The 24228-nt window shown below is 42.2% G+C and overlaps 1 protein-coding gene across 1 annotated transcript in view; it reads left to right on the forward strand.

Annotated features, from left to right (window-relative positions):
- Positions 1-24228, forward strand: part of ITGA2 (integrin subunit alpha 2) — a 596388-nt gene that overhangs the window by 543382 nt on the left and 28778 nt on the right. The window contains exons 26-28 of the mRNA XM_085631250.1: positions 2242-2346; positions 15154-15267; positions 18470-18559. Of these exons, the coding sequence (XP_085487376.1) occupies positions 2242-2346; positions 15154-15267; positions 18470-18559 (309 nt within the window). The remainder of the gene's footprint in view (positions 1-2241; positions 2347-15153; positions 15268-18469; positions 18560-24228) is intronic.

Genomic DNA, 24228 nt, shown 5'->3' on the forward strand with positions numbered 1-24228 from the left:
GATAGATCAAGAAGAACGAGCATAGCTGGCATGCCAGCCTCCAAGGCAAGGTTGAGTGAGTTGTTTAACGCTACGAGGGAAGCAGGAGATGCGGCTCAAGGTAGGAGCAAAGTTGTTTATTAACATGGGATTCGAGCAACTTGCCTATCGAGGGAAGGAGAGAGAGATAGGACAATAGTTTGCCAGATCCGTGGGATCAGCATGCATTTTTTTAAAAATAGGTGTGACATAGGCAGCTTTCCATACCCATGGACCTGTAGCTGAGGACAAAGATTGGTTGAATAAAGAAGTCACTGATGCGAGAGAGAAGTAGATAACATAGCTGTGATGTGAGGGGGACATGGGTCAGCTTGGGAGCTAGATTTAGTTGTGACTAGAAGGTCTAGAAGTTGGGTGTGTGTAATAGGTTCAAATCTCTCGTGTTGCCTGAATGTTGTTCCTTGTGGAGTTATCAGGACAAATATATATCGAAGCAGCGGAATTATTATAAAAGTTGCAATAGATAATGTCTATTTTAGTATTGAAATGGGTAGCTAAGGTGTCACAGAGTGTCTGGGAGGCCACAATGGCTGAGGTGCAGGCATAAGGATTAGTGGAATCGAAGGGGATTTTGAATTTAATTTAAAAGTGATCTGCCCAGGTGAGAGGTTCAGGCACATCAATGTGCACGAGCTGGGAGTTAGAGAATAGGAGATCTATAGTGTGACCGGCTGAGTCAGTAAGGCCTGCTTTTATCAGATGGAGATCAAGCATTTTAAGATTAGCCAGTAGGTTAGGGACGTCAGGGTCAGATGCTACATAGGTCGGATAATTGAAATCTCGGATTAAAAGAAAGTTTTGCAAGAATTTTATAATCTGTATTTAAGAATGCCAGTGGGTGGTAGGATCCCATATCAAGGGAGTCCTGACCTGGCTTAGGCAGTGAAATAAGGAGAGCATCACTGAGTGTGGGTGGTAATGATGCAGCGGTAAGCGTGGTGTCATATAGGGCTTTTGGGAAAGGAACCAATTGTGGAGCATATACCTTAAAAATTTCATCTGGTAAGCCATCTGGTCAATGGGTTTTACTAGTGGTCAGCAAACAGATTGCTTCCTTCACTTCAAAATGAGTAATCTCGCCATTGAGCTATTCCCTAGAGTCCGGCGTGATCTTCGGTAGCTCAACGCCAGATGGGAATGTGGCAATTGTTTCAGGCAGGACAGCAGGAATAGATTATAGAAATGTGTATAATGGCGAGTAAAGGTGGAATGTATATCGTTTTGAGATTCAAGTAGGTGGCTTACATCGAAGTTGAGAGTCTGAATTGGACATCTGTCAGTTTCCTGCCATATCAGCCAGGCAAACAGGGTACTGGGAGGATCAGCATTGGCATGTGTGCGCTTAGTATGTTCTGTATCATTTAGGCAGCGGAGACGTTCAAGCAGCGCAAGATGGTCACACTGAGGTTGGAGCAAGCACCCCTCAGCAGTGGCGGAAGAGCTGGCTAGATCTTCAAGATTTAATAATTGACCCTCCAAGCAAGTAATCTTGGTTATGAGATGGCGTGGCATATTAAACGTGTTACCCAAACAGTGACCCGGAATGGACACCTCGAAAAGCATCCCAATCTACCAGGGGTAAGGAGGCAGAGCCTGCATTACAATCAAAATCGTCCTCTATACTAGTATCAATGGATGAATGAAATGGAGGGTTTTCCAAGGTGGAGGCCTCCAGCCACCAGGTAGGTATAAAGTCGTGCTAAAACAGGGGAGAAATGTGATCCCAATGCATGTAGCCAAGATAGTCTGTGTCAGTGATGTGTGTAATGATATCGTGGGTGCAAACAAATCTGTCAATGTATACATGAAGGTTGTGTGCATGGGAATAGTAAGAGTAGACTCTGGTAGAAGGCTTTCGGAGGTGCCAGATGTCTAGGATTAACCTTCTTTCTTTAATGGTGGTCCCCAGCAGGAAAATCTAGTGACGGTAGCTGTGCTCTAACTCAGCATAACCACTGTCATTGTGATCTGTGGAGGACAGGCTGCCAAGTCAAATGTTTCCACCTCCAGACCCAGCAAAGGCAGCCAAAAGGCACCCTAAAATACCCCCACCTCTGTATAGCACGGGGTTAGCAAATTTGGTAGAGTTAGTGAACTTCATGGTGGTTCACCACTCTGCAGATTTGCCCTCTTGGTGATTCTTTCTAAAACCACTCTCCATTTGAGATGTCTTGTGAATTAACCTTTTTGTACTTTCTTTAGTTCAGCAGTATCACCTGTGAAGCAAACACAGACCCACTAAAAATAGGAAAAGAACAATATTCTGCATCTTTTCACAAGGAGAACTTCAGAGCTGTAAAGGACTTGGTATGTATGTGTGGGCTTTAAAAAAGTATTCGGTATCTTCTGTTAACCCCTTAAACACGCTTAGACATAAAATGTGTTTTATTTCTAAAGAGAGTACTGTTGTAACACATGTTGGAATGTTTTATTTGATCTGGTTGTATTGTTATTGTTTTGAAAAGAGCAATAATTGACCAGCATGTTACAAGCAAACTTTTGGAAATGCATCAATGTGGTAACTGATAAAATGTGTATTATACATAGAAAAATACTTGAAAGTATTAAATGAAAAGGCTTCATGTAATTATTTTACAAATTATCAGTAATGTTTTTTTCATGGAGTGGAAATATGAAATCCAAAGTCTTGAACTAACTGGCTACTAATGAATCATTTTATCACAAATGTCTACATCTATATTGTGAGCACTTTTTAGAATTTGGTGGCAAATGAAAATCCTTCAATTTCTGGAGTAAATTCCTGAGGGAAACTAAATGAGGAGTAGTATCCATAAAATTAAATACTGTCCTTGTGATAGAGAAAATGTAACCAAGGTTTCTAGTCTGCCTTTTGAGTTTCTTCAAGAAATCTGAGGATTTCCTGTGTTCACTGAACTCTAAACCACTGAAACCCAAATCAAAATTTCTTAACTTGAATCCCAACATGTGTTTTCTCTTTCTTTATCATGCTGGCAGTAATGTTTTTACCAAATGCAAGTCTGGCCATGGCACCATGCCATACATACTCTTGGGTGGACGCTGCCAAGGAACATATTTAGTTAGAATAGTGCACACTATGTTGTGACTTACTTTAATGAACTATGTGGCGGCAGATTCCTTTGTCTAAAAGCTGGAAGTCTGTCCCAGATTGCATATAAGAAGCATAGCAAAAAACCTTTTCAGTTCTTCCCGGAGGTTTGCCTGTGGACATCTAAAGATCAGTGTAATAGTTGGCTAGAATGATATAGACAATAGAAATGTAGTAGAATACTAATCCATATGGCCCAATATAGCAATTGGGCACAGAAACTATAGGCTTTTACAATTTTAGTAGTAGAGTAGTTTTCGGAAGCTGCATCTACCACAGGCTCAGGTCATCACTTTCGCTTCAACCAGTGATGTCAATGAGCAAATGGGAGCCTTTCCCTCTTACGGCCCATCTAACTTTCAAATCAACCATGTGTTTCACACAGACTCACCTGGCTCCATCCCACTTAATTCCTTTGTCTTCCTCACAAACCTAACCCTCTCTCATACTACTAATACCTTGCCTACTTTACCCTCCATAACCTGCTCCTGCGTTCCTCCTGCTACCTATCCTGTCACCTTCTCCATTGCCACTCTTCCCTACTCAAAAGCTTTACATATTTCCCTCCGCACTAATGACCTTCTTCCCCTATGACAGCTTCCCTTCTCACTATCACACAAATACTGTGTGACCCAGCAAAACATAATTTATCTCCGTCTTCAAATCAACGTACTTAAGATCCTCCAAAAGTCAGACCCTTCTCCTCCTTACATACGCTATATCATGAGACTACTGACAGAGAAAGCAGAGACCCCTACCATACCCTCACACATGCCTCTGCTGTAAGGAATTAATTTCATTTCCTACATCCATCCTCTCTTCTCCTTTCCCTTGCCACTCCATTCAACCCTGATTAGCTCTTCCATACTACCCTCCTAAAAACCTCCTTTCTAGCAATCACCTTCCTCCCTCTACTCTCTTAACATGGTTAATTATCTCATCAGCTTTCTCAGGTCTGACAGTGACCCTCTCTCACCTGACCCCAATCACTTTTTCACTCAACAACCCCTCGGAAATAATAAGAATCTTTTGCTACCACCACCTAACCCCCCCCCCATCAAGTCAGCATCTTTATCAATGCCTGAACCAAGAACTTTCTGAACATCTATAATCTAATCCTGGATTCACGCCTGGACCTTCCTTTCAAAAAGAGATTTGGTTAGGAGAAAAGGAATCCCCTATTCTTCACAAGAGCACCCAGGCTACGAAATCCTGACCAGGAAAAAGACATGTAAGAAATCCAGTGCAAGTGCAGCAACTGTCTTTAAGACCTTTTTCAAGATTAGCAGTCTCGAGAACTTCTCAACAGAATAGTGTGAGACCTTACTTTGATATTCTGGATTATTATCTTGGCCAGAGAGTAATGTAAAGGTTCCCATCCATTTACATAATCCAGTACCAAAGAGGCAAAAACAGGTTTCATGTAGGAATCCTGGGCTTTTCGCTGGTAGTTATGGCTCAAAGTGACAGGCTTCACTCAGACAGCATGTGGGTAAATATTTTATCACCAGCAATAGAACATTCAAATAAAAAAAAATACACTGTAGAATACACAAATCAATTTATTAAGAGGAATAAACATGGAATGATTAGAATGACTGCAACACAAACAATTGGAACAGGGGATCAGGAGTAATGGGGGCGAGGGGTAAAAAACAAGTTACTTACCTGTACACTGTGGTTCTCTAGTATTGATATCTTTTATAGATTCACATGCTTGAATCTTCCCTATCTTCATGGTGGGAGTTCCACGGTAACACTAAAATACCAGTATTAAAGTTTATCATTGAATTGCCATCGAAATGCAATAGCCTTTAGCAACCTATTATCATTGTTTTAAAACATCCAGACTTCACCCAATAGGAGCATAGACCATAGGGTCTCCATCCCCTGCAGGGCCACCATACCTCAGATTTCGAATCTATAAAAGATATAAATTCTGGAGAACCACAGTGTACAGGTAAGTAACTTGTTTTTTCTCCAGTATTGTATCTTTTATAGATTCACATGCTTGAATCAGCGTAGTAAGCAGTTATCAAAGGGTCAGCAGGTAAGGTGAACCATCCCACCATTCGATCCAAAGCAGAAAATACAAACAATAGTCATAAAGTGCAGCATTATAAACCCATATAAAAATATATATATATATATAAATATATATATTCACCAACAAGCTTACCAATTTCTGTAAGCACGAGCCACACCGATCCAAGTTTGGCAAATAGTATTTTATTTAAGGCAAAAACTGACATGTTTTGAGCTATCCAGCTCTTGGTCACCTGACCATAGTTCAAAGTTCAGAGTTTTTATACACTTCAATAAACATAAAGAAAAGACTCAGGATCCCAGTCATCCCAAACGAAAACGTGAGTATACAAAAGCATTTCATACCACCTAGATATTACAATGCATTTAGTCTAACATACACAAACAAATAGGTGACAAATTATATCATAGTGGTGAATTTGCATGTTGTGCGCGATTTCAAGAAAAGCGGTGACATAATTATAAGATATCACATGATTTAATTATTCCTAAATTCTATCGCTGGGTTACACAATAATGTATCAAGTATAGGGTTAAAGGAGCTTCTGTTTTCCTGTCAAACTGGGTTATATGGGTAAAGTACCCTCTATTAATAACGGGCAACCTTTTCTTTGTTTGTTTGTTATATACATGAAACTTCATGTATATAAAAAGGGATTCATGATTTAGTCAAAACACCGCTTATAAACGAGATTTAGTATCAAGCACAATCATGCTATACAATTGTGAAGGGGTACAGAAAGAAATACATACCAGGGATGGGATAAGTGACAAAACAATTGCTATGTACATGTTTCAAATGAATACAGAACTTGAGTTCTGCAAAGGTAAAGCGGGAGGCTCTATATTGTTCATTTATAGATGCACATGCATCTCTTCATCATTGTTCATCCCCAATGGAACAACACTACCAGCCTGTAAGATGAATCTAGACTCTGTCCTGCGTAATTCTTGAATTCTGTTTCCACCTCTAGGATTTTTGGGGATGGTGTCTAGAGCAAAGTATTTGGCTTTTGTCCAATCACTGTCATGTTCTTGGTTGAAGTGTCTTGCCGTGCCATAGCTAACATCTTTATTAGTAGTGGCACGCCAATGCTCTAGTAGCCTTTTCTTGACTGGGAAGGTGGTTGAGCCTATGTACCACATATATATATATATATATGTATATATATATATATATATATATATATACATATATATATACACACACTTAAATCAGAAAATATTCAAAAGGTATTAATCACTGATCATAAAACAATAGTACATGACGAAACAGACACAAAGAAGTTCGGGGCATATTATCAAGGATGGCGTTAAAAATTATCGCCGGTTTAGCGGCAAAAAACTGCCGCTAAAGCGGCAATAATGGGCTTAATAATATGCCCTTGAGAATTCCAATAGAAGTCCATGTTCTGCTGTGAACTTGGGCTTCTATTGGAATTCTCCAGGGCATAATATCAAGCCCATTATCGCCGCTTAGCAGCAGTTTTCTGTTGGCCATCACATCAGCTAGACGCATTCGAGAAATCCAGGCCTTTACTACAACAGAGTTTTCTGCTGCTAAACCGGCGATAATTTTAACGCCGTCCTTGATAATATGCCCCTTCATACCTTATGCGAACAGATGTCGCAGAGCAGTTTGCCCAACTGCTAAATCCGCGCTCTGCCATGCATCCAGGGAATAATGCTTTGTAAAGGTATGGACGTTCACCCATGTCGCTGTCCTGCAGATGTCAGGCAAGGACACCCCAGGGCAGAGGAAACTGCCACCTTGCGTGTGGAATGAGCAGTGACCTTGGTAGCCAGAGGGCGGCCAGCCCTCTCATGACAGAAGAGTACAGACGATGAGATCCAGCGAGCAATCAATGCCCGTGTCAAAGCCCGACCCTTCCTGGGGGCAGAGATGGCAATGAGCAAATGAGCATATTTTCGGAAAGACTGAGTCCTTTGCAAGTAGAACTTTAAACATCGTTGAATTTCCAGTGAATGGAGGAATCTTTCAGCTGGCGAAGATGGAGTAGGAAAGTAGGAGGGCAAATTTACTGGCTCATTTAGATGAAACTTGGAAGGTACCTCAGAATAAAAGAGAGATGGGTGCGAGGAATTACTCTATCCTGATGAAACTGCAGGTAACACTCTGTTGTAGTAAAGGCCTGGATTTCTCGAATGCGTCTAGCTGATGTGATGGCCAACAGGAAAGGTACTTTAAATCGCACTTGTATATTGGTTAAAAGGGTGGCCTCATAAGCTGTGACAGGACAAGGTTTAGTTGCCATAGCACTGGAGGAGGTCTTATCAGAGGGTAGGACCTGAAGAGATCCTTCATGAACTGCTTCAACAGCCTGTTAGACCACAAAGACAAGTGACTAGAACGTCATCTGTATCTGGATATTGTCACCTAGTGCATCCTAATGGACGAATGAGCCAGGCCAGATTTGGTGAGAGACAGTAGATAGGGTAAAACGTCCTCAGGAGGTAATGAGGGAGGATCACAAGAGTGCCAGACATACCATAAGCAAAATCTTTTCCATTTGGCTGAGTAGCACTTTATCATAGAAGGAGCCTGGGCTTTCTGCAGTATTGCTTGACATTCTTCAGAAATTGCTAGCTCTCTGAATTCTGTGTGATGAGGAGCCAAGCTGACAAGTGAAGCGTGTGAATTTTTGAATGAACCACTTGGCCCTGGTTCATGGAGAGGCTGGAACAAGATTGGAGAGGACCCTGACAGGCGATACAGCTCTGTGAACCAGTACTGATGAGGAGTGCACTGTTTGTTTGGAGGCGTAAAATCCTTTCTTTCATGAGGAAGGCTTTTGAAAGCGTGGTATCCAGAGTTGCTCCTAGGAACACCAGCGACCTGTAAGGATTGACAGAGGACTGTTTCCCATAGAGTTTGAGACCTAGGGAGCGAAAGAGCCAAATACAGGCGTCCGTAGATCGCTTGGCGTCGACGTCCAATGCTCTAGGGTAGGCTGGTGTGGAGGTTTGATGAAAAGGCTGTGTAGAGTACTACGATCAAAATCCCTGCTGGTAATAGGGTTACAAATGCTGTTGGAGCTGAGGTCGAGAAAGATATTGACCTCTACCTCTTTCCCGAAAAGAAGAAAATTTATTATGCTGCAAATTCATCAGTGATTTAGCTGTGTCCATGTCTGACTTTATCAACTGCAGCGTGTCATCCACATGTTTGCCAAAATGGAATTTGCCGTCAAATGGCATGTCCAACACCTTTGGCTGAACCTCAGGTTGAAATGTTGTAGCTTTTAGCCACCCTTGTTGCCACAACACAGCTCCCACCATCTGTCTGAAGGCGGTCAATGAGATGTCTAGAGCCACATCAATGATCTCGGAGGAGGCTATATCCTCTTCAATAGAACATCCTTTGCTTCCTTCTTCTTGTTCTCGCAGAGATACTCCAACAAGGATGAGATGTCGGACCACATCTGTCGGTCATATCTCCTGCGGATAGCCATAGCGTTGGAGGCCCTGATGGCGGTGGCTGCCAGTGCGGATATTTTTTTGCCGATGTTATCCAGATGGCACCCGTTCTTGTCAGGTGGAACTACACATGGAGAAGAAGGATTTTAGATCTTCTTTAAACAGCCTGCATAATAACTGAATCAGGCTGAGAATGCTCAATAAGGCACGCAGGAGAGTCTTCAGGTGCCCTCTACTTATAATCTAGTTTTGGAACCACCACAGGAATAGAGGCCTGCGTTTTCATTAACTTGAAGCCCTCTTGCCATAAGTAGTCTACGATGGGTATGGCCCGAGTGGAGCGTTGCATAGAAGGCTTAAAATCATATAAAAACACTCCCTCTGCTTATCAGGCAGAGGGAGATCGATGCTCCTTGAAGCGCATTTCAAGAGATCATAGAAACCACGGATATCTGCAGGCGGAGAGCCCGCTATAGGCGGAGTAGGCGGGGCAGAGTAGGAGCTACGTAATCATCCCATTCACCTTTGACATCCGCATCCAACTGCAGCTTCCCTTCCTGTAGCTGCTGATCATCACTGTCTTGCACCAGAACAGGAATTTCCAAAGGTGGCGAAACATTTTTGATTCTTGGAAGTGGAGGCGGAGGCACAGCCAGCGGCGCAGTAATAACAATGAGGACCTCCTATGTAGGTGGTGGTTGCGGAGCAGAGTTTGCCTCCGGAAATCGTTTATAGTGGTCATGCAGCATCATTCGAAGGTCAGAGACCAACAACATGGTAATATTGATGGAAGGCTCTTGTGCTTGTTTCTCCTGTTCCTCCTATGGATAGTGCTCTTTAAATGCGTCCAAGCGTTGAGCGCTGGGATGCCCTGCATCAGAGAAGGAATATTCACCATCTAAATAAGTAGATGGATCTTCTAGGACCTCGACCTCCTCTAAGTCCTGGCACATGACTCTGAGCTGCGAGGGGCTGTATGCAGGGCCATACGGACCATCACCCTCAGATTCCTGGAAGAGACGAATAAGAGGCAATAGAGATATTTTTTAAAAGTCCTGTAGGAGAGATGGTATCACCTTTGAAAGCACAACGTCCTTTTCCCCATCGACTGAACCATCAACCTGCTTGTCGATGGGATTGCCAAAGCTGTTGCCGACAGTAGAACCATCTGTGGAAGCTGGAGAGAGAGACCCACGGACGGCGACTGATGAGCTGGACAGTCGACGGTGAAGCCCTTGTCAACGGAGATGGTCTTACAACAGTCGACAACGTTGACACCACCATGTCCGTCTTCGACAACTAAGCTGCTGTCATCGTCTTGACCATCAACGTAGTCGAAGTCGCTGACGAGACCGTCGACGGAGCGCCTGATTCTGTGGAAACAGAGGCCGTAGACTGCGATTTGACGAGACGTCGACGAGTGAATTATCACAGATGAAGAATCTCTGATGGGAATATGAGGCGCTGATGGTGGAGCAGAACCAGCTCTTTGATGAGAGGAAGAGGGACTGGGCTGGTCTTTTTTAACCCTCTTTTCTTCAGGCCTCTCCTTACTTTGAGATCTAGATTTTTTAGGATGCGAAGAGGAGGACCCTTCTCCCTTTCTTTACTTGGAGGAGATATGTGGCTTCTCCTCACCTTCAGAGTCCTTAGCAGCCTTTTTTCTTTGCAGCCAGAGAAGCAGCCTAAATCACGACCCTTGAGGGTTTTTGTGGAAAATGTTTGGCAGTGGTTGTGGTCAGGATACAGGCAATAAAGGCCCTCTTATGTGGGTCCTCAGAATACAGTCTAGACTTTCAACAAGTCTTGCAAGGCCTAAAAAATGCTTTTTTAGGCTTGGACATAATGAAGAAAAATAGGTACTCTCACTCCTGGACTGTACCTCAGAAGAAGAGATGAAGCAAAGAAATGAACTGCAAGCTGGAAGTTTAAAAGGGCAATAGTAGAAACACTGTGACTGAGTAGAGCAAAGCGAAAGTCCCTAACAAACGACATGCAGTAAGAAATCAGAGGTATGATGGCCCTGCTGGGGATGGAGACTCTATGGTCTATGCTCTGATTGGCTGAAGTTTGGTTGTTTTAAAACAATGATAATAGGTTGCTAAAGGCTATTGAATTTCTATGGCAATTGAATGTTAAACTTTAATACTGCTATTTTACTGTTACAGTGGAGAAGATTCAAGCATGTGAATTTATAAAAGATACAATACTGGAGAATGAAAGCTTAAAGATTTGTCAAAAATCACCTGTAGGAAACAATGTGGGTTAAAATCCCAAAAAACAGTAGTGTATGTGGTCACTGCACACATAAATGGAAAACAGTTACTAATAAACTGAACTGCATGGAAGCTGGGCGGAGGGGTCAGAGTCAGTTACCTTTCAGACTGGTGCACCAAATGCCTACAGACTTTCAGGACGTCCTCTGGCCACTGGTTCAATGGGGAGACTCCTTTACCTCTCTGATTCAGGGACACAATCAAATGTGCAGGCCTAACCTTTTTGAAGCTGCACAAGTTCTTCCCTTTGCAGTTCCTAAACTTTCCAGAGCTCTTCTGGGAGATACAAACTGCAAATGCAGTGGGGAGAGAGAGATTTTAGCCCTGCATATTTTTTCTTGCCCCTTTCTAATCCAGTAATGTTCTGACTTGCAGTAGGTGGGAGCTCCAAGAAAATGTAGTAACTGAGGGGTGGTTGGTTGAGGACATTTAGCTTTTCTTCATCAAGTTCCAACCAAAGACCCTTCCCAACATTTCAGCAGTTCTCCTTACAAGTGACTAAAGCAACCACAAAGAGTCCTATTCAATGAGTTTTGTAAGTTGGCGAGGTACTGTAGTAGCTGCTGGAGGTCTGCAAGTCTGCCCCTGAACATGCCAATTAAAATGCAGTTCCTCTGTTTCCCACCAGGTAGAAACTAACTCACATTGGTTGTGTTCCCTTGCCACCTCCTTGGAGAAGGAGGTGAGAACAGTCTCAACATTTGTGATGAGCATTTCACATAAAGAAGTCATATTTCAGAGTGCCTTCCTATGGTTTGTGTGGTCGTTTGCAGTCATCATCTGTCTGTCACCTTCCACTGCATTCCACAGACAATGATTGGTTGATGGTCCCATCATCAAGTTCCCCTGTCTTCCAAGCGAAAAATCTTCCAGCTGTTCAGTTTTCCTGGATAGCCCTTTGTTCTCCAGAAACATCCTAATTTAGGTCACCTCTGTGCTGGAAAAATCAAATTGCAATAACTGCAAGACGAGAGCCTCGCAGGTCCAGTATATGGGCTTCCATGGCTCAGAGTTTGGCAACTATTCTAGAAGTCATCTTTGTGACATTTGAATAAATGTAAACTAAAAGTTAAGAACACCAATGAATTAAATACTTAATAACTAATAAAATGCTACATATGGATTTTCTACGTTTTTTCTAAACCGAGTTTGGTGGTATGTATTTTGGTTTTGGCAGCAAGAAAGCCATTTTGAATTATGTTACTGCAGAGACATGCCTGCCTCAATTTTGCACTCAAATTAAGCAATATTAGAAGCAGGATGTAACAGAAAGGTTTATTCTGACGTGCTTGTTGAAGCTTAGCCTGCTGCTACCCAGGGTTGCTGGGCAGCACTGATGCAATGTTTCAAAGTATACACACACTGTAGCCTAAAAGAAATATTTAGCTTTTATGCTGGTAATGCAGTGTTTTACAGATACTGTAGGCTTAAACAAGCCACTTGGGTCAGCCAATTACTTGTCATGTTTTAGTGCTTGAAGCATATGCACTATGTGGTGTTTAGCAGCTTCCCAGTTCCCAGAGTGAAAGTATGCCAGAATGTCTACTCCCACATAAGCCAAGATTATGAGAAGACAACACAAAATGTCAAAATTGTCTACACTTATTATCAGAGGCTCATTTTATCCTAAATTCTCCTTGTCATTTCTGCTCATCTACAACTGCCTGCTCACCCAATATATGTCGGTGAACTACCTTGACTACACCACTGACATTGCCATCATCCTCTTTAGTCTAAGCATCTGGGTGAATTAAACATCTGGTTTGACAAACCAAATCTATCTCAGAACTAATGCCTCCAATCTAACCTTGTACCTACTTAAATGGTTTACAGCTCCAACCACTCAGCTTGATAAACTTAATGCAAATTCCTCCAAGATCACAGAAAATGTACCTCTCATCAAGAAAGGCAACCAAGCCACAAACCTCTAACTGAACCATCCCTGACGCACGCCATGGCAACCTCTTCAATGTCCAAGACCCACATGAGAAAATGGAATAAACTCAACCTCAACGTTCTCCAGTCGCTAATTCATGATTCGTTACCAAACAGGGTAATGATTTGGTACACCAGCTCTATATCTGGCTGATCTCTATCTGCAGCACTTTCATCAATCTTACTACTAAAACACTCCAAGGAACATTATGCAAAACATGTGATTCACTAAGAACTTAAAGGAGGGGAAAGGTGTAAACAGCACAATTTGAAGTAGGTGCCCAACTATAATGACAAGCTTCGTTTTCCGCACTGCTGCAGACTTTACAAGGAGGAAAAGATAGGAGCAACCTAATAACCCATTGTAAATTTGGGTATCCGTAAACAACCATAATATGGTCCGAACAAGGGGTTAAATCAGTATGTTATTTGAATGATCAACTCATAACCTAATGAATTATTCATCAATTCATACAGAAAACAATCACAAGATAGAGGGAAAAAGATGCTTGCAAGCAGGTGTACAGAAAGAAAACTTTTTACTTTCACAACGATGGAATGAAGGACTTCAAAACAAATAACAATTGAAAAAGCAAGAGTGTAGAAGCGGGGGTTGTAGTTATTCTAGCATACAACACTAAAGTAACCACGAGTGGTTTGAGAAGGCAAAGTGTATATTAAGGGCCACTTCAGTGTTGCTCAATTTTTGTAGAGAAATAGTCTTATGGTCCTGTTGGTGAAAAGTCAAGCACTGAAAAGTCAAGCACACAATGACAATCACAGTCTTGCTATTGTGGAAACAAGAAGTGGAGATGCGTTGATTTGAACCTGTTTTCAAGTATCTTTTCCCCCTTTTATTTTGTTTTTAGTCATTGAAAGTCTATTTGAATAAATGCTTAATGTATTAGGTTATGAGTTGATCCTTCAAATACTGTAATTAATTATTCCCTTGTTCACACCTTATTATTGTTGTTTGCAGACTTTACAAGGCCACCATCATAAGTTAAAAGAGGCTCCAATGCACAACACAATGCAAAATCAATCTTCCCGTCCAAAGAACTTCATAAAATAATTGCTGGATATCAAAGCGCAAATACCACCACTCCTGACATCATCCACTCACAAGTGCTTTGCAAAGTCCTGAAACTTACTTCATCACCAAGCCCTGCTCATGTACCTCCAGACGATATCTGAAGAAAAGCTATAAGCCCGGCCCACAAACCAGATTTCAACTCTTTAATACACTTATGTCCAAGGAAAAATAGAGCTCATAAAAGCAAAGGGTATAGCTGACTCCCCAGCAGACCCAGATCTCTACAAATCATGATGGATGGCCAGCAATCCACGATCATGGCATACCAAGTGGACATATCTTCCTACAGCATAAACTTCATACATATAGCTCACCATGGCATTCAGATCTAGACTGGTCCCACTTCTTACCATTCACAGATTCAGAGAGCCTTACTTTAGTGCTATACCCTTTGCAGTACAGACAGTGTCTCTCCTAGCAGGAATTAGAAAGGTGCACAACCACCAGGACTTCCAAAAAGCAGTAGAGATCTAGCTGTTCCCTAGCATTTGGCACAGATAGTGCCTCAGGCCAATAACAGTGGTTTGAACTACTATAGAAAATGCTACATTCCAGGCAATACAATTCAACACTAAAGACAGCTGCGTGAGTCCAGTTTTGACCGCTTAGAGGTGGTGCAACTGATGAGCCAGGGAAAAAGTCTCAAAAGTTCATAGCTGAGAAATAACACGGGCCTGAGTCATCCGGATTGGCAGTTATGATGAAAAAACGATGCTTTTTGTAGGATTGAGTTTTGAACATGGTTTTTAGCGCATTCCAATTTCTTAGCTAGCAAATTAAACTGAGTGCAAAATGTTGGCTTGTGTTAAGTCTCTCTGTTAAAATGTTTGCATGGTTTGCTCAAAAACAATTGTTCATCGCGCACATGTGTGCAATATGTTAGTACACAAAGACCGAGCTGAAGACAGTTTTCAGTTAGACAAAGGGGTGCCCTTCAGGTTCATTATCTGTTTATTTTGACCTACATAAAGTGCACCTTAAGTGGTAGGATGATTAGAAATAAAGCAGATTTCATACATTAACGACCCTGTACGGACAGGAATGAGCAGCAACATTTGTGAAATGAAATGCGCCATCATATTCGTTTCTAGCACGTGTAAGGGTTATTTTGTTCTAATTATATCATTATCTGTCTGTACACTTCTGAGAATATTAACTGCTGTCCCTGAAGATTAAATGTTCGTTCTAGGTTGATTATTTTTTAACATGATTAAATGTATATTTTTCTCTCTTGATAGAACTGTGAAACTGTCAAATGCCAAACAGTGAAATGCTCACTGACAGACCTGCAGCTCAAGGGCGATTATTTCATTAATGTATCTGCCAGGATCTGGAAGGGAACATTTGCAGCTGTAAGTGTGACCTTGGGTTCTCTGTATCTGTTACCTTTACGGTGCCACCTTAAAAAGAGAGTGACACACTGTGCGTTTGTTGATTATGAAGAGTCATTTTTGATATATTGCAATTGGAAATGCTTCTTGTGAATTATGAAGATTTCAAATGTAGGTAAATTATAATTTTTAAAAACCAGTTCCTGTCTGTTTCAGTATCACTCGAATTAGGAGCAAATAGTTTACTTTTCAGTGTGAACAGTGCACTCAGAATTGTGTGATTGGATGTGCTTGATAATAAGGGTTTTGATGACACACATTCAACTATCACATGAGCATGTGCAAAGGATACGTGATTTGAACACGAGTTATGTAAAATAAAGAAAAACACAAAGAGCAAAAGATAAAAGTGTTACATTAGTACCTTCAGCTCATTACGAACACTGTTTCATGTCCTAGAATGTTTTGCGTTAGCTTAATGCTTTGTGGGGGTTGTAGTCCCTTTTTTGTTCGTTGACCCAGTTAGATTAAAACACTTGAAATCAATGAGTTGTAGTTGAAAAGTTCAGGACTGGAGATAGTGTCCATCCTGATCTGGAGCAAAGTGGTCACCCCAACCTTTTAGAAACTTTGGAGAAGACAAGGATATTGATTTACCAGAGGCAGGCAAGATGCTTGAAGTGCTAAAGGGCTAGTGATAACCAATAGTAACATTATTGATTGTGGAATGTGGAGGGTTGATTACATTTAAAGATTATTTCAAAGTCTTCTTCTGCCCCAAGATCAAATGGAGAGCTTTCCATGCAAACGGCTCATCAGTGGCCAAAATATTCTTACGAGGGTGGTTAAACTGTGCAGCAGCCAAGTAACTTGACCCGGGCCATGCATAGCACGCAGCGCTGCCGTCACCCTGTGCGCGTAATAGAGGCTTTCAGGACTGTCATAAAAGAATGGTGTTCAAAGCAAAATACCACAAAGCAGTAGTTAAAAATACTTTTGATATGGCCATGAGCGGAGTCTCTGCAAGCGCCGGCCTCTAATGTGGTACTCCAGCTTGCTGCTGGTGCGTCACAAGTTGCTTGTTTTGCAAGGGAGCACTAGAGTTCAGGGGGGGGGACTGGTGAGTGTATTGCTCAGTTTGCAAACAACAGGGAGCACTAGAGTGGGTGCCTGCTTTGGCCCCGGGGGAACTGTTGAGTGTGTGTCGCGATCGGAGCTTTGACTTTCCACAAAGCATTTAGTGGTGCTGACAATGCTTATAAGAAGTTCCACCAAAGTGGATGAAAACAGTACTTGAGCCATGGAACAATGATAAGAGAAACACACTGGAAACAGGAAATAGTATTTGAAAGCCAATAGAAACACAGGAAAAGTAAGTAGCAAGCACATGAACCAAGGAAAAGTAAGGGTGGGATGTAAACCCCTTTTAAGATTTATATTAAATGCAGTAGATTTCAAAGGCGAAAACTAAAAATGATTACTGATTACTCCAGAGCTCCTAACACTTTGAATACTATTGTTGAATATTATTTCTCCCAGCATTGCACATGAAATAACTACAAATCATAGGGTTTCCTCTCAGGAAAAATGCTGTTCAGTTTGTAAGACTATATTTTTCATTTATTACTGTGATTTTGTGCAACTGCCTCTATTTTCCATTGCAGGTTTCCATCATCTTTTGGCCTTCTTCCCATCATCTGCCTTCTAATCTTAGACCAGGCCTCATCTAAGCTCAAAGGCTCAATAATAGACATGTGATTAGCCCCTTCAACAGTCCCCTCAACAGTGGCACTATTTAACTCCTCCTTTCAGAGCAGCAAGCCCAGGCATCTATCTTAACGTTAGTGAGGTTACAAGTTCCTTCTTTGTTTGGGCCTGTTATGGACAAGAACCCGCACACTAACTTTACTCCTTTGAACACCCTATATCTGCTCTGTTGGTTCAACAAGTTCTATCCGGCATGGGCTTTATAGATCATGTAACATGGCTGTCGGTAACCAGGGCATGTCTGTGAGTTGCTCCTCTGTCACACCTGGCTGGACTTAACAGATCAGTAGCCATGGCTCCTTTTAACCAGCACATGCCTGTGTGTCACTCTTATGTTATTTAAAGGACTCCCTAGAGCATTCATCATGACTTCCAGTAAATAATACATGCCTGAGGCTTGCGACCCTGTCACTCTTGGATGGGCTCCATAGATCATTTACCAAGGCTGTTAGTAACCTGTGCATTTCCTGGAGATCAATCTCTATCACTTATGGGAGGAAGCCATAACTCATCCATCTCATCAAGCAAGTACTACGGCCCTTATTTAGTGTTCCGCAAAGCAGGAGTATTGTCAAATTCATGGTTCCCCATATCTATTTAGAAGTCCTGCTAGTATAAATCTCTGACATGGTGACACGACTGCCAAGATTATGGGCCAGGCGGTCATCTTGCCATATTGAGAGTTGGTCGACTGTCACTCGTGTTTACTGCTCGTATTGCGGGGCAGTGATAATGTAGAATGGGCTTCAAAATACTAAGTGTTTTGCAAAACAGGCACTTTAAACAAAGTGCCAGTGGCTCCCTTCACAGCCAGTGATGCCTGCAAGGCAGGCAGAGATCTATAAATAAGCAAAATACCATCTGACCCCCAAACCCTGGCAAATTGTAGATTGTCTAAATAATGCCACAGATATGCCTGAGTTTGCCAATTGTCAGTGATAGATAAAGGTCTGAATTTAACTCATGAATGGGTAACAGGCATTAGTCTACTCAATTTGTAACTTACATATTTGTATCTCTACCTCCTTCCTGAGGTTCCAACTGATTGTGGGACTCTAAGTGACCCCAGAGCCATGGCTACTCGTAACCGCTGCATGCTCCTGGGTTGCTGCTCTGTTACTCGGATTGCCTGTAACCAATGCGTAACAGTGGGTGGTTCCTCTTTCAATCTTGGAAGAACACTTTCAAACACTCTCTTAGCTATCTGTAGACAGTGTAAATATGTGTAAGAAACGTTCCTGTTGCTCCCGAGTGCACTCCACTGAGCATGTGTACTGGTTGCCTATATCCTGTATATGCCTGTGGGTTTCTTCATCACTCACAGGTGGACTCTAGAGACATTTAAATTCTCATTTTATAACCAGTGCTTTCATATGTGTCTCACCATGTTGGTCCTGGGGGAATCTTTAGTGCATGTACTTAGAAATCATCCTAACAAAAAAAATTCTCATTGCAGTCAGCTTTCCAGGTGTTAGAGCTCACGGCAAGTGCAGAAATTAACACAGCAGACCCGAAAATCTTCCTAATTGACAACAACCATTTAACAGTGAGTCCGACAATTTGTTGCTTTTTCATATTTTTATACATCATACAGAGAAACTGAGTGTTATAAATGACATACATAAATGTAATATCAATGATAAATGAAAAACGCTGCATTAGCAAAGTAAGGAAAACAAAATGTAATCTCATGGGTCAGTATATGTGGAGACTGTCCAGGAGAAATAGACATGTAAACTTGTGCTTAGAAAATGGCCAAGCAACTTTGCTACCTATTTTCATGATCTATTCAAATGAAAAAAGGAGAGCTTTCTATGCAAGGATGACATCAAGACTGAGATTCCAATTATCAATGACACAGAACCCGATTACAAATGAATGAATAAGCTTATATAGCGCACAGCTACTCCTGGGAGTGGAGTGTTATGTTGATTTGTATAGTGCATTAATCACAGGAGAGGATGCTAGGCGCTTGGGAAGGTGTATAGGTTTGTGGTCCCCAAGGTTTACACGAAGAGCAAAGTTTTCAGCATCTTGCGTAACATATGAAGTGAGGGAGAGGCTCTGATGTGTTGAGGGAGATTGTTACATTTTTTGGGTGCAATGTAGGAGAATGGGCGACCTCCAGTTTTGCTTTTGTGGATGTGGGGAATATGTGCGAATGAAGTGGCTGGTGAGTTGGTGAAAGTGCATGCTACTGTTCAGGTATTGTGCTCCTGTAGGGCTTTGTATGTGTGTGTTAGAAGTTTGAATTGTCAGCGCTTGTGAAGGAGGAGTCAGTGGAGTTTCCTGAGGTGCGGTGTGATGTGGGTGGGGCATGTGAGGTCGAGTATGAGTTTTACAGAGATATTCTGGATGGTCTGGAGTATGTGTAGGAGTTTTCTGGAGAATCCGGCATAGAGTGTGTTGCTGTAGTCCAGCTTGCTGGTGAGGAGTGCTTGCGCAACAGTTCCTCTGGTGTTATGAAGCAACCATTTAAAGATTCTCACAGCAGCCACAGAATGTGGAAGCGTGAGGTGCACACTGCATTGACTTGAGATGTCATGTTGAGCTTGTCGACCAGGATGAACCCTAGATTTCTTATAAGGTCTGTGGTTGTTGATCTTAGCTTCGACAGCCACTAGGTGGATTCCCATGGTGAGGTCTTGTTGCAGAAGACCAGTACTTCCATCTTGTCAGAGTTGAGCTACAGGCAGTTGGCTGGCATCCGGTCTGTTACCATGGTCATGGAATTGGTGAAGTTTGTTCTAGCAGTGGTTGTGTTGTCTGTCAGGGAGTGGATGAGTGTCATCAGCATAGGAGATGACGGTGATGTCTTGTGAATGGATGATGCTGGCGAGTGGTGGCATGTACATGTTAAAATGGGTGAGGCTGAGGGACTATTTACTCCGCACATCAACTTCTTGGTCTTCGGTGTGAAGGGTGCTAAGGTAATTGAAAAATACTGCTGCTTTGATGCCGTGGAAAACATCCAGGTTTTTAATTGTGTGTGGTAGTACAGAGCCTAATTTTTATGAGTCGAAGATTAAGTGGCACCTTGTTCCATGCCTGGTTGACCATAAAAGAAAAAGAAGCACCTGTTGGTCGAAGAGCTCTTAAAGGCTGATATTGGGAGAAAGGTGGTAAAATATTGGGGTCCAGATTTGTAATCAGATTTGGGTACCGGGATTGAGGCTAAGGGACATTGTTTTATGCGAAACTCACTGAATATACTGCTTTCTCTTCTTTTACACGTCCTCCAACTTCTTCAAACCTGTTCCAGATTCCAGCTGGTGGAAACCCTCGTCCTCTCACATAGCTACTACTGAAATATCCTGTACTCTGTTCTCCCCAAGAATATCTTTTTAAGCATAACAAGATGTCAGAATCAGGTAACCAAAATGTGCCCTAACATCCGGAGCCTGGACCACTCTGGATAGAGTAGACTCTGGAAACGGCACTATATACCTATGGAAAATGAAACCTAACTACGTTCCAAATATAGACATCTGACCAAATAACAGTCTTATTACAGGATGAAATACAAAGCAAGATCACGGGAATTATAAGGACCTTGATATTAAAACCGTCTAATCCCAAAATGTGATTTGAATCCCAGTAAGTGTGATTCAGAATTAAATATATATATTTTTTAATGGAATCATCCAGAATTACCTTAAACTAATTGAAACATAAAACAGGGTTTGTGGTTGAAGAATATCAGACAAAGGCGCTTGCCAATCGGTCTTTGTCAGATTGAACTCCAATTTACTATAACAATTACTATTACATTTTCTTTCCCTTCTAGCAATGCTCGAAATACCTAAAAGGCGGCATGCATCAATTAACAAAGCTCTTTAACGGATACCTGTTAAAAATTGGCTTCCTAGTTGATTGGGGTGTGACACCTGGTCAGCAATAACCACAATCCTAGTCAGGGTAAGGCACCAGCAATCCCCAAATTAACCCTCACCCTCTGGTAGCTTGGCACAGAGGAGTCAGGCTTAACTTAGAGGCAGTGTGTAAAGTATTTATGCAACACTTCAAACAGTAAAACTGTGAAAGCACCACACAAAAAGATTCCACACCAGGCTAAAGAATTAGAGCATAATTTAATTAATAAAAGAAGACAAAAATGACAAACGTCCAATCAGTAAAACTTTAGTTATGAATTTTTTAAGAAAAAATTGTCAATAGCATTTAGAAGCAATGAGCTCTTACTTGGGAGATCTGGTTACACCAGTCCGAAACAAACTCAAAAGTTCAGGCCAAACACAATGGAGCGCAGGCCGGATACAGGGACCAAGTGAGGTCCGTTGAACAAAAGTCCTGGTTGCATCAACATCAAGAGTGCGGGGTGCAGACTAGGGGATGTGCCTGTGCTGATCCACACAGCGGTGGTGATGGTCCTGATCCGTGCAGCAGTGGTGATGCGCTCGTCCTGATCCGTGCAGCTGTAGCAATGCGTCTGATCTGATGAGTGGGGTGCTGCGATGCAGAGGTTAGGCATCATCATCGAGGTTGCCGTCAACAAGGGTGGGAGAACTTTGCACCGGGAAGAGCGGAGCACAGTGGTGGTTCCAAAGGCATTAAATTGGGTTCGATCCAAGCTGGAGAGGAGATGTGCCAGTTCTTATCCAAGCAACTGGGGTTATACACCCATTCTGATCCACGCAACAGGGGCGATGTGCAAGTTCTGATACCTGCAACAGAGGTGATGCGTCGGTTTGACAGAAGATGCATGGGCTCTGCTGAAGCAAACACCTAGGCCCACTTCCAAGGATCCAGGACTGGGGTGAAACCACTTGGCATAACAGACTCACAGATGGCAGAGTGCAGGTGCAGGATGGTTGGAAGTCTTTTATGTCACTTAGACTTCAGATCAGGAAGCCAGCCAGCTGCCTCTTGGAGTCACTCTAGGTTCAAGTGAGGCAGGTCTAGTCCTTCTCACCCAGGCAGGGGAACAGCAGGCAGCAGTGCAGCAGAGCAAGCCAGGAGTCCAGAGAAGCAGCAGCCCAGGAGAGCGGCAGTCCTTTTGGCAGCAGAGCAGTCCTTCTCCCTGGTCCAGGAGTGCACTGAAATGGTGGTGTCCGAGGTCCAGTAATGATACCGAGTTGTGTCTTTGGAGTGGGGGAGATTTCAAAGACAGGACTTTGAAGTGCACAGAGGTCCTTCCTTCCTGCCATGGCTCTAGACTCACTACAGAGGGGGTATGCAGCCCTTTGTGTAGGGACAGCCTACTCAGTTACAAATGAGGCTGCGTCCAGCTCCTCCTTCCCATCCTCCCAGGATGTCCCATCAAGTCACACCTAAGCTCCCATTGTATGTGGTCATCTAGAAGGGTTTCACAAAGTCCAGGTGTCACCCATCCCCAGACAAGTGATCAGAGACAAGCAGAAGTCATCTAATGGCTAAAGTAAGAACATTTCAATTTTCTAAAAGTGGCATTTTCAGAATTGCAATTTAAAATCTGACTTCACCATAAGTTTGGATTTTAATTTCTGATCCCACAGACACTAAACTTGAAAAGTCGATCTCGCCTTTTTCTGCCATCCCACTTGGACAGCCTTGCCTGCTAAAAGGTTTCTTATCTTTATGGGGCCATGTGTTGAAACACATGGCCCCATGAAATAAGAAACCTTTTGCGACGAACACAAAGCAGGCGAGGCCGTCCAAATGGGACGGCCGAAAAAGCCGAGCGAATACGTCACAAGGAGCTCTTTTCCAATGGCTGGCCACCGTTTAGCATAAATGCCCTTTACTAAAAAATCCCCATATCATTAAATCTAGCCAGTGAGACTGCGCATGCGCGCAGCCTACGCTAGCGAGACCTAAAAAGGGAACGTTTGGGCCAGGCAAGAGATTTACCTTGCCATTTTGAAATGGCAGTGTAAACTGCACACACAGGTTTTGCATTGGCAGGCCTGAGCCATGGTTAGAGGGCTACTTAAGTGAGAGGCACAAAAAGTGTTGCAGGCCCACTATTAGAATTACATTTCAAGGCCCTGGTCACATGTAGTGAACTTTGCTATGGACGTCTAAGTAAATTAAGTATGCCTATTGGGGATGGACCAATACTACCATGTTGTAGGTAAAGAGTACATGCACTTTAACACTAGTTAGCAGTGGTAAAGTGCTCAGAGCCTTAAGGCCAGTAAAAACAAGGTCAGAAAAAGAGGAAGGCAAAAGGTAGGGGGGGGGGGGGTGGGGGGAAGACCACCATAAGGGTGTCAGATGTAACAATGCATAAAATAATAAATCAACTAAATAATTGACAAACTAACTAAAAGAGTTAACGGAGGAGAAATCAGGGAGCTCAAAAAAATAAAGGTTTGTGGAAATGCAAAATCTTTATTAAAATTTTCTGAAATTTTGATTAGCAGATTGCCATCAAACAGCTGTCGCACAGATCTTGCTCATTAAAACAAACAACTATTTCCTGAAAAAAAAGAGTTTGAAAGTAAAGTGATTCGTTCTACAATGAGCTATAGAGCCTCTCTGCAATGCAGTGGAAAGTAACAATAAACAGATAGTTTATTCCACTCTGCAACACTAAACATTCCTAGTATGTATTAAAGGGCGCTGCCGCGCTGATAGCAAACGATGTACCACTAATACAACAGTGTTTTCTGGGTCTGCGTTTGCTTGCAATCATGTTTGAAGACACCTGTTTGTCAATAACATTGTACATGCCTGTATATTGTAGGTCATGAATTAATAAGTGATCTTAAGAAATTTGGCAAATTCCATATTTTTACTTGAAACTATTCCCATCTGCTGCTCTGGCACAGTATGACAATGGTACTCCAAGTAATATCTGTATTGTAGGTATAAAACACATACTGTTGTAAAAGAGCAACATGTGTGTTTTCAGCAGAATGTGATAAGTAATTTAACTTAAATCAATTAAACCGTACCTTTCTGTTCAGCGCACAATCTGCCATTGACATGCCGTTGCAACACTTTCATAGTGAAGGGATGACTATCTAATTGTGTTTGTGAGGTTTCCATAACAGACTGGAGTCATATTTGGCTGGTAAGGATGTGCTATAGTGGAATGAATGGGAAAGCAACTAAGGTGACTATTTCAGCATTAATGAACTTTGAGGTCTTGAATAGTTGAGGATTCTGGCAGCCACAGTATTCAATAATAGTATCCAAAAAATACCATAAAAAATATTGCATTCGCATAATGTCTGTGTTAAAATGAACAGCCAAATGTACTGGTAGATGGTA

This window comes from Triturus cristatus, chromosome 2_1 (assembly GCF_964204655.1).
Source record: "Triturus cristatus chromosome 2_1, aTriCri1.1, whole genome shotgun sequence".
NCBI lineage: Eukaryota > Metazoa > Chordata > Amphibia > Caudata > Salamandridae > Triturus > Triturus cristatus.